We start from the raw sequence: 10,952 nt of genomic DNA, 5'->3' as shown, positions 1-10,952 counted from the left end.
AATTCTCATTTAAAATTCGCGCGCTGTATATTTTTCGATATTTTAAGTTTATGTAGTTTGGCAGCACTGTCCTTAATTACTATGCCAAAAATGAGCTCGATCTGTCAGACAGTTCGTTTACGGCAGCTGTTGAAACCAGTTCACCTCAGTAGTGCGTTGCGAAATGTCTTCGACGGTCGTACGACCGTCCTGGAAGGCTTTGTACCACTCATAAACTTGAGTTTTCGATAAAACTGATTCCCCATAAGCCTTTTGTAGCATTCGCAACGATTCTGCACACGAAATTTCGTTCGAAACACAAAATTTGATGCAAACTCTTTGTTCAATATTTTTTTCCATTGTTTTTTTCGCAACGCCCTACTGAGGTGAACTGGTTTCAACAGCTGCCGTAAACGAACTGTCTGACAGATCGCGCTCATTTTTGGCATAGTAATTAAGGACAGTGCTGCCAAACTACATAAACTTAAAATATCGAAAAATATACAGCGCGCGAATTTTAAATGAGAATTTCCGAAAACTTTTCGGTCTTAATGTAGAGTCTACCACAGAGGGACCGGTTTTGAATTCGCTTAATTATTTATAAAATAAATTAATTAAGAATTACTGTATGAGACCAAATGGCGTAGTGTTCTATTTTATTATTCTTGTTTTTTGTCATACCTCTACTTGTCATGAGAGAATTTACTGCTTAAACACGACTTCTTTCATAACATACATTATATTTTTTTTTATCTATTTGTACTTGTCGAATTCACTCAGTTTTTAACTATTTTATTGATATCAATGCATTTTTTCTAAGCGATTCTGATTTTATTTTCTATGAATAACAATATACTAACATTTCTTATTATCATTACTTCGTTTTGTTTTAAAAGATTTCAAAATAATCCAATTTCACCACTAAAAGGAATTTTTATCTTTTTTTACAATACGATTATCACCTACAGGATGTAAGGATATCGCATCATTTTATTCTCTCACCCAATAAAAGAAAAAAATAAAAATTACATTGGAATCGATTGAATAGTTTCTGAGTATACTTGCTCTCCGATAGGTGGAAAGCATCAACGCTATCATTTGAAATCATAACCTACTACAACACCTTCTCCGGAATAAGTAATGAAGATTCTAGCTATTAAACCATGAGGTTAACAATGTTGAAAACCTTATACGAGTCATCAAAGATAAAGGTAGGAGTTAATATACAAAAGAATTAGGAATCTAAATTAGTTCAAGCTAAGGTAAAACTTAAATTGATGAAGAAGATGGAAAAATTGTGAAAATAACAGGGAAATTATTATGTGTAGGCTTTACAACCGGGATCACGAAAACAGCGTTTGAAAAAGGCAATGATAGAACAAACTGTATGCACTTCACCAAACTTGACTGGGTGTTATTGTCGGGTTTATATTTCATACCAGAGATCAAATCTTAAAGAATAGTGCTAGTGTGAAAAATGTCAGTAGGACGGTTATGTGGTCAAGTAATGAAGGTAGACATTCGTTAATACGAGTGTTTTAAGTCTAAGGAATTAGTAAAGTATTTACCGATATGGTTGTGCTCATAAAGCAATTTCCGTGTGCATTCCCTTTTTTATTAATATTTCGTACAATTTAACTTTCAAGACTATTACTGATTATTGACTTTTAATAATTTGACTTTTATGATTTAACTTCCAAATTTATTTTTGTATGCATATTAACTGTTTTTCGACTATAATTTTTATTTTCCGTACTTGAAGTTTCAATTTTTTAAACTAATTTTTCGATATTGTATTTACATTATAAATGTAAATAATACATTTACGCTTTTCACATCTAAAATAATTTTTCATTTATAAATGGTATGTAAGTAATTATGTGTATGTATTATAATATTTTATTTAGAAGAATGTTTATATTCGATAACCTTTTTGACACTTTTATTGAGAAACAGAGATAAATCTCTCGCTACTTTTATGCATAATGAACAATTTTATTCACTTAAAATCAATTTAAAATATTTATAAAGATATTTGATATATCTTAACACAATTAATTCATAATATTCTATATATTCCCACATAGGGGTCTTATATATATTTCTTTATTTACATTCGACTTGAGTTTCATGGTTTTTCAATCACATATTATGTCTCTTTGACAACAACTGGGATGCGGTTTACTTGTATCAAAATCAGCTACCCGACAATTTGGTGGTGCACCTATTACACCACAATCGGTAATGCTTCCATTTCCTTCTTCATCGTGGCACACCAATTCAGCACAGGTACCAGAAGGTTGCAATTTTTCACCGGGTGACATTACGTTGCCATCGATTACACATTTACCGGGATGTTCTAAGTTGATGATTATCATATTTAAACTTAAATTTGGTTTTAAATAATAATAAACAATATTAAATAACTAACTTGGATCAGAAAATTTTCCAACAGAGGCAGCTGCATGAATGCTTGTTGCTAAAAAAGCTATCAAAATTGTTGCGCATAGCAAAAGTCTCATCTTGTCCCACTTAAGATTAAACACAAACTGATAAAACAAATCTTTTTAAAATTGTATTTATAGAAAAAGTATTAATTACTAATGAATTTGATTAAATAACCTGCTTCCAAATGCATTAAAAATAGTGAAGATGCAATAATTATTAAAATATTTATATTAGTTGCCTATAATTCACAGCTCAACGTAAAAAATCTCATATTGTCATATTATGTAAATAATTTTAGTAATTGTAATTAATTTTAGATTAGATAATAATAGCTTATGGCAAACTATCTGAGCAATAATACGAATGAAAATAGTAGGAATAATGGTAATGATAATTTTTTAATATAATTTTTAGTGAGGTATATCCCCACTCTATATAGTATATTTGTCAAAGCTTTTAGCTGCCCCCCTCCAATAAATTGTTTTATAAACACAAAAGATAGTTAATAGGAGGCCAGCTTTCATTTGTTTAATAATCAAAAGCGCTCTTAGTGAATCTGTGTAGAATCAAAACAAGCATTCTTATTAAATAGCACAGTATGGAAATTAATTTATGACATGTAGATCCATCGCAGGTAAGAATTGGGGATGTACACCAAAGTGACTGCGATGGATATACACAGCAGTAATCAGACCAATGATCACCTACGGATCAATAGTCTGGCAGAACTGCACAAATCAACAAAGCGTTATCAACACACTCAACAAGGTACAACGACTTGCATGTGTAAGCATAACAGGAGCAATGAGAACATGTCCCACGTCATCAATTGAAGTACTCCTGGAACTTACTCCTCTTCATATCTATGTGCAATCACAGGCGAAGAGGGCTGCTCTAAGAGTAAATACAAATAAGGTGACTGGTCTTGAAACCAATAGCAAAAAACTTGATACTTTGGCTGCACAAATCCCAGAAATTGAAATGCCAATGGACAGGATGACTGTAAAGCATAACTTTACAAAAAACTTCAAAACTGAACTTGGCAACAAAAAGAACTGGGAAGGTTTGTCTCACACCCCAAAAATAAAAGAAACCACGATAACATGGTATATAGACGGCTCTCTTACCAGTGAGGGAGCTGGAGCTGGTGTTTATAGACAAGGCAAAAAATACTGGGAAGCATTAGGAAACAATACAACCATCTTTCAAGCGGAAATATACGCGATAGATAGATGCGCCAGTTTCAATCTTGAACGTAACTACCGGAACCGTAAAATTGCAATACTGACTGATAGCCAGGCAGCTATAATGGCACTCATATCTTACCAGGTAACATCCAAACTGTTATGGGAATGCATTGACAAACTGAAAACACTCGGTGGGATCAATCAGGTGCACCTTTTATGGATTCCGGGACATACTGGTATCCAAGGTAATGAAATGGCAGACAAACTTGCAAGAAGAGGCCCGGCATCAAGAATGATAGGCCCAGAACCATTCTGTGGTCTAGGCAAAGGAGCTCTATCCATTATTATGAATGACGCAGAGAAAAAAGAGAGAGAACTCTATTGGGAAATGCTACCAAGACTCTCACAATCTAAAATGCTTTTAGGGACTTACAACCTAAAACGCTTTAAAGATTGCATAGTACAATCAAAAACTAACATATGAATTATTACGGGATTACTGACCGGTCACTGCAGATTGAATAATTACCTCTCGAAGTTAGGAATTCAATCCAATTCATACTGCAGATACTGTAGGGAAGAGAGAGAAACGGCATACCATGTGCTTGGGGAGTGCCCGGCACTGATGCATAAACGAAAAAAACACCTAGGAGGATATTTCATGGATCATAAGGATTCAAGACTGGGGAAGATAGGATCCATACTGTGTTTCATTAAAGAAATCGGACTTGGAGAAATACTCTAACCTGACAAAGTGGCACAATCTTTCAGATTTTTCAGGTCGCAGTGCACGATCCCTTAGTCAATAATAATAATAATGGAAATTAATTTAATTTACTAACTCTTTCTTAATAATTTCACTAACTAATATCTTTGTGTTATTACATCGCATAACAACTATTTGCTTAATGAATGTATTAGACAAAGTACAAAATTTATTAGTATAAACAACTAAATAGCGATAATGTATATACTTATGCATTTCTAAATCCAGACACAACTATACACCTTGCGTTCTTAAAATATTAAGATTTCTGCTTAATTAAAGATACATTCAATTTAATTTTTTTCTTTCAATTTTCTGCTATAGATATTAAATATTCAATAATATTTTAATATATTCAAGAGCATTCAAAATAAAAAATTATTATTTTTGTCATTTTAAGTTAATATATTTGCCAAATTTTTTTTTTTAATAACATTTGCCAGGGCGAGGACAACACTCAGGATAACGTTTAGTAGAATCTTGCTCTATTTTACAATTTGAAGGAACACTTAAAACACCGCATCTACAAAAATATTTGATATAATTAATAATGAACTAGCCATTAATATAATACATAGTTTATCATATTAAAAACTTACGTATACATGTGTGCACTGCCAGATGAATCTTCACAAGTCCATTCTCCGCACGTATTAGGTGGATAATATTTCTGTTTAGGTGACAAAATATGTCCATCTATGACACATTTTCCTGGATGTTCTGCAAATTGTGCCAATATACGATGAAAATTGATATTTTGATTTTTTATATATTGAGTTACATATATCATATACACAATATATATTTAAATATATATGTTATTGTAATTATTATCATGTCTTACTTGGATCTGAACCAATTGCACGCAGTACAGCTGCATCAATGGTTCCAGTTATAGCAATGGCTAATATTAAACAGCAAACTAAATATTTCATCTTTTATTCAATAAAGTAGAATGAAATCTGATTTGATTATATTTGCTGATTTAATTTATATATTAAATTTCTTTCGGTTTACTTTGAGAAACATACTTTTTTTTATTATTTTTAATAATAACATTTCAAATTATAACAACAGCACTTAACACTCAACTTGGAAATCCCACAGAAAACGAGATCCTGTGCGCTACAAATTTTATATTTTAACATTAGTTTTATAGAAAGCAATTATAGAACCTTAATAAACATCTATACTTATACTCATAGCAATATAATATTAACCATTGAATTTTTTTCAATCAGTAAATAATCAAATACTTTCTTATTAATTTCTGAGTTTCAATTCAGATACATTATAGATGAAGATATAATTAGAACAATATATAAGTACGAAAAAATTTACTAATAAGACCCAATTGATTTCTTGGAAGACCCAACAAAAATTTCTATAAAAATAGTTTATTTATCACGTATAATATTACATCTAACTATATATTTACTTTCTGCTCAAAAACTACTTGGATTTTGTAAATAATTTATAATAATTTATTTTATCTCTTTCAAAATATGCTCCTTCTGAAGCGATACAGATATGCCAATGCTTAACCCAATCTTCCATACACTATTCGTAGGCCCGTGCAGGTATGGCTTTTAGTTCCTTCAGCGAATTCTCTTTTACCGATTTAATCGACTCAAAACGCTTACCACGAAGTGGCAATTTGTGTTTCGGGAACAGGAAAAAGTCGCACGGATCCAGATCTGGCGAATATGGTTCCTGAGCGATGACAGTGGTGCCGTGTTTGGTCAAAAAATCGCGTACAACAAGAATTTTCCATAGTAAAAATCGCTAAATGCACTTGAGGTAGTCTCACATTAACAGCTGCTGTAAACAAACTAATTAACAGATGGCGCTCAAATTTGTACCATATGTCAAAAAATGGTGTACCAACATAACAAAAAAAAAAATTTTAAGGAGTAGTTAACAAACAACAAAATCCGGGTACTTTTTGATCAGAAGGTATTATATGATAATGGTAATAGTTTATGTGTTAAGCTTAGGCCTTAATGCACTGCGGTCAACTTGATCTATTGTGCACCACTTTGTGGATATTTAGAAGTTTAGTATATCGAAGAAACAAACCAACTCTTTCGGAAGGAGCTTTTGAATGTCTTCATCTGTTAGTAAGTATGCAGCTAGAATTTTGTGTCTTACAGTACAGCACAGTTGGTGAACAGGTGTTCTAACACTTTTCCGGCTTCAAGCCGACTGCTGATTTTTGATAAACTGCAACAACCAGAGTGATATTACATTGTATTTTTTTGAAATATTTTTTGTTATCATATATTGTGTAATTGTTTCTATAGCTAAATATATATATAATACATCTTAAATATATTTTTTATAACGAGGTTTTTTCGAAGTAGTGAACTACAACAACAAAAATTCTTTTTTTTTATATTATTTTAATTAAATGAATTTTTGGTTGGTCATATAGTTCTTTCGAGTTTTGCCAAATACCCATCACCAGTGGTCAAACTTGTGTCCTTCCAAATTTGAAGCTCAGAGTCAGCTTTCATTAGCCAACTGATCCAAAGCCGTAATTGACTTTTTATGTTTCCACATTTCTCTGGACTTTTGTTAATTAGCTGTGAAAGTTTTTTTAATAACAAATCCACGTTTTTATTTAATTTCATTCCCGTGCAGATGTTCTAAGAATATATTTGTGCTTTAAAAATATTTTTCATTTTATATTTTAATAATAATACAAAAACCAGAATAACAAATCGCTGTTTTCAATGTTTTATACGCATATATTTAAATTTGATATAGAAATACGGTGTGATAAGTATCGACGAGTTAGAATATTAAGTTAAAATTATATATCCACCTTCATTAAATACTTTACTTAATGTAGGAGCTATTAAGTTCGAAGTGGAATTGCGCTTTAAACTTTACATACATACCTATGTGTAAGATCTCTTGTTTAAAGAGAGATTAGTAAACAAATAATTAAACTCAATATCACCAAATAATATAAAAAACGTTCGTATTAAAAGAGCAAGCGCTTATCAAATTAAAAACCAACAATTTATATTTTATTTGGAATTTTAAATCTAATAAATTAATTTATGTTCGAACGTCTCATTTAAAATGAAAAATGATAACCGCATCTGGTTTTTCTCATGAATATTATGAGGTCGCCTGCACAACATTTCTCATAGCCAGCACGTGACTATACATATGTTTATTGTTATATGATTACTTAACATACATATAATTGCTTTAAAAAATTACAAGATTACAAAATGAGAGAATTAAACGAGACACGTGCCAATGAAGCATGAATCTTCCCAAATCATATTTAAATCTCAGCTTAGACATATAAACCGAATAAATAGAATAAATACTTTCATATGTTGAGAAATTAGAATTGTTTACCACTTTAACTACTTTATTATTGTATATACTTTTCTTAAGTGAATATAATTAAAACGAGATTTAAAATTGGAGATTCAAATTTTATTTTTATAGTTTTTGTTATTTTAATCCATAACATTAATATATAATGTTTCAACTAAGACTTCGATGAAATTAAACTTTAGTCGTAAAAAGGTTAATCTTTCATGATTTAGGGTTTTTACTAGTTCTTGAGTTACTGTTCACGAGGGTCAGTATTTATATTTTGAGCCTAATAATCAAAAAATACTAACTAAAAACACTAAATACTGATAATTGCTTTATTGTTCCTAGAAGTATTCTCCTTTATAATTAATACACTTTGGCATGTGGTTCCAATTTGTCAAAGCATTTTTTTCAATCTTCTTCAGACACCTCCAAAACATGGTTTTTAAATGCAACAATGACTTCTTCTACCGACAAAAATCGTTGTTCACGAAATTTATTCTTGACTTTCGGAAATAAGAAGTCAATTTTTGAATGATCAAATAGTCGGTTGTTACTCGTACACGATATGTGTGCGCAATCGTATTCTCACCACGGAGAATAATACGACGGCGTTTCTTTTTTCCGTATTTCACTGAAGACTTCCGGTAAACAAATGGTTGTATACCATTCGGAATTGACCGTTGTACGTTCCTGTAATGGTATTCGTATAGTTCTCACATGACCAGTTTTCCAAAAAAAAAAAAACAAGCGACCATTTGTTTCGAAGTCCTTCGAGCGCGAACAACTTTTGTCAATTTTGGTTCATCTTGAAACACCCATACAGTCGACTGCTGTTTACGTTCCGACTCATATCCATATATCCATGATTCGTCATCTGGTTCAATCTTATATACATCTTTGAAAGCACCATTATTGTACTTCTTGAGAATTTTTTTGCACCAATCGACAAGAGCACCTTTTTAAGATTTTGTCAAATAATGGAGTATGGGATCCAACGAGAATAAACCTTTCTCATGGTTAAATGATCGTGCAATATTTTATATATGCTGATGACGATCTTGCATTACGATTATCAGTTTTTGCACAGCATCAAAATTTTCTGGCAAAAAAACGGATTTTGCACTATCTTCACGAATTTCGTCAGTGAGTGTCAGTAAACTGCGGCCATGATTAAAATTATTGTACCAGCGTTTTACAGTGGCAAAGGATAGACATTTGGCTTCATCGCCATATAATAAGTAAGTTGATCGATGCGCTCTTGTCTTGATAATCCACGTCGAAAGTCGTAATAAATTATTGCAAGAAAATTTTTTCGCGTTAATTCCAACACTCAATTTGCAAATCACTGTAAATATGCGAAGACGAATAATACTCTTCTGACAAATACTCTAAGGTAGGTTATATTTAACAATGTCAAACTTTCGTATGGAAACTTCAGATGACCCGGACAACAACCAGTGTTGCCAAGGCTCAAAATATAAATAGTGACTCTCGTAAAAATAAGATTAAATAGCATATTAAAAAATATTATTAATTATATTAATTACTATCAAATATTACGAACAGTATGGTAAGAATTTTTTTTCTTCTTAAATTGATCTATGATTATTGTATATTAATAATTTTATAGAATTGTGTCAGCTTTTAGGTTGATATTTTAAGCCACATAAATATGTATTCTGGTAAGGCAATCAAAACCATATAGTGGATAAAATGACGTTCTTAACCGTCTTGAGAAAACCTTATATATCATATTAATCATAATAACAAACCATTACCGCCATTCCTTCTGTTTGAGTATAACGATTAATGAAACAGAAAGAAAAACTCATCAAAATGCCTTGATGCAGGTTATACACCCAATTGAACAATATCATATTTCTGGATAAATAAAATATTTTCCACAGAAAGTTTTAATGGATTAAGCAATTTACGTTCGTATTCCCGCTCTGGCAACAAAAAGGAAATATTTTCAAAAGAATATTATTAATATTTTTTACTTAAGTATTCCTTCTCTGTTAATGAACTTAAGCTATATTATGATTATTAATCTGTCTTAACTGCTAAATGTTTTTTGTTCTTAATATTTATTTTTGAAACGGTTTAAATTTAACCAGTTTTACCGGCTTCTCACCTTTAGCGTTAAATACAGCTTTGTCTATCTCCAGTGACGATTTTATGTTAAACCAATTTTAAGTGTTTTTCTCAGATTATGCATTACTCATTAGTAGTAAATTTCCCACGTTAAAAAACAACATAACTCAACTTTACTACAACACGAGAATAGAATTATTTATTACATTGAAGAAAATAAATATTTAAGAATCTTTACGATACTTTTTGTACTGTTACTGAGATATAGATAACTTTCAACCGCACATATTATTATAAATTTTACGCAACTTTTTTTTATTAAAATTATTTTATAAATTTTATTAAAAGTTATTAAATATAAAGTCTGTTTTTTTTTATAATATAACTTGCAAATACTACTGCATTTACATTACATATCAAATCTATTATAAATCAATCACATATTAATTCTCTGTGGCAGCATCTAGGATGTGGTTTGCTGAAATCAAAATCAGCTAACCGACAATTCGGTGGTGCACCTATTAGACCACAACCCGTACTTCCTCCACGGCCATCTGCATTAATACATTCCAATTGCTGACAAGTGCCTTTTGGCTGAAATTTTTGCCCAGGTGACAATATATAACCCTCTATTACACATTTACCAGGATATTCTAAATGGATAAATATAGATATGTTATTACATATACATACATATACGGTTGAGTTTTTTTTTATAAGAGATGAATAACTTACTTGGATCAGCAAAAGTTCCTATGTATGCTTGACCGTAAATAGTTATAGCAAAGAAAGCTAACAAAACCGTACCGCACAACAAAAATTTCATCTTGTTCAATATAAGATTAAACTCAAACTAGCAAAACAATCTGTGTCAGTTGAATTTATAGCAAAACTTGAGATTACCAATGAATTCAAAATAACTAAACGACTTCCTAGTTAATTAAGACACAATGTAAATGCAATATACATATAGTAAATTAATAATATTATATTATCATTTAGTCGTTGGTCAATGCTTTGCTTATTGATTAATATAAACAAATTTAATCTCTTGACAATATTTTAGCTAAAGTTACAATCGGTTCACTAGATTATATAGGTACATATAGGTATATATATATATATATATATAT

At 30.8% G+C, this 10,952-nt stretch overlaps 3 protein-coding genes across 3 annotated transcripts; all 3 read right to left on the bottom strand.

The window, feature by feature from the left end:
* Positions 1–1,899: 1,899 nt before the first annotated feature.
* Positions 1,900–2,546, bottom strand: LOC119670865. Its single transcript, XM_038081289.1, has 2 exons — positions 2,411–2,546; positions 1,900–2,338 (listed from the first exon to the last, which is right to left on the bottom strand). The coding sequence occupies exons 1-2, from the start codon at positions 2,499–2,501 to the stop codon at positions 2,118–2,120; spliced, it is 312 nt and encodes a 103-aa protein (XP_037937217.1). The 5' UTR covers positions 2,502–2,546; the 3' UTR covers positions 1,900–2,117.
* A 2,206-nt stretch (positions 2,547–4,752) lies between these two features.
* LOC119673152 (venom toxin OcyC11-like) lies at positions 4,753–5,339 on the bottom strand. The gene is made up of 3 exons (XM_038084387.1): positions 5,225–5,339; positions 4,980–5,100; positions 4,753–4,903 (listed from the first exon to the last, which is right to left on the bottom strand). Exons 1-3 carry the CDS (start codon positions 5,313–5,315, stop codon positions 4,807–4,809), a joined length of 309 nt encoding a protein of 102 aa, XP_037940315.1. The 5' UTR covers positions 5,316–5,339; the 3' UTR covers positions 4,753–4,806.
* A 4,820-nt stretch (positions 5,340–10,159) lies between these two features.
* On the bottom strand, positions 10,160–10,689 carry LOC119672906. Its single transcript, XM_038084072.1, has 2 exons — positions 10,555–10,689; positions 10,160–10,472 (listed from the first exon to the last, which is right to left on the bottom strand). Exons 1-2 carry the CDS (start codon positions 10,643–10,645, stop codon positions 10,252–10,254), a joined length of 312 nt encoding a protein of 103 aa, XP_037940000.1. The 5' UTR covers positions 10,646–10,689; the 3' UTR covers positions 10,160–10,251.
* Positions 10,690–10,952: the final 263 nt, after the last annotated feature.

The sequence above is a fragment of the Teleopsis dalmanni genome, chromosome 1, assembly GCF_002237135.1.
Source record: "Teleopsis dalmanni isolate 2A chromosome 1, ASM223713v2, whole genome shotgun sequence".
NCBI classification, from domain to species: domain Eukaryota; kingdom Metazoa; phylum Arthropoda; class Insecta; order Diptera; family Diopsidae; genus Teleopsis; species Teleopsis dalmanni.
This window is presented reverse-complemented; position numbering and strand designations above follow the sequence as displayed.

Excerpts from the sequence above, each read along its gene's own strand:
- LOC119673152 (XM_038084387.1), bottom strand. The coding sequence starts at position 5,315 with ATGAAATATTTAGTTTGCTGTTTAATATTAGCCATTGCTATAACTGGA. Across the intron at positions 5,101-5,224 it reads TGCAATTGGTTCAGATCCAA|AACATCCAGGAAAATGTGTC; the intron begins GTAAGACATGAT and ends CACAATTTGCAG. Across the intron at positions 4,904-4,979 it reads GGCAGTGCACACATGTATAC|ATGCGGTGTTTTAAGTGTTC; the intron begins GTAAGTTTTTAA and ends ATATTTTTGTAG.
- LOC119672906 (XM_038084072.1), bottom strand. The coding sequence starts at position 10,645 with ATGAAATTTTTGTTGTGCGGTACGGTTTTGTTAGCTTTCTTTGCTATA. Across the intron at positions 10,473-10,554 it reads AGGAACTTTTGCTGATCCAA|AATATCCTGGTAAATGTGTA; the intron begins GTAAGTTATTCA and ends TTATCCATTTAG.
- LOC119670865 (XM_038081289.1), bottom strand. The coding sequence starts at position 2,501 with ATGAGACTTTTGCTATGCGCAACAATTTTGATAGCTTTTTTAGCAACA. Across the intron at positions 2,339-2,410 it reads TGGAAAATTTTCTGATCCAA|AACATCCCGGTAAATGTGTA; the intron begins GTTAGTTATTTA and ends TCATCAACTTAG.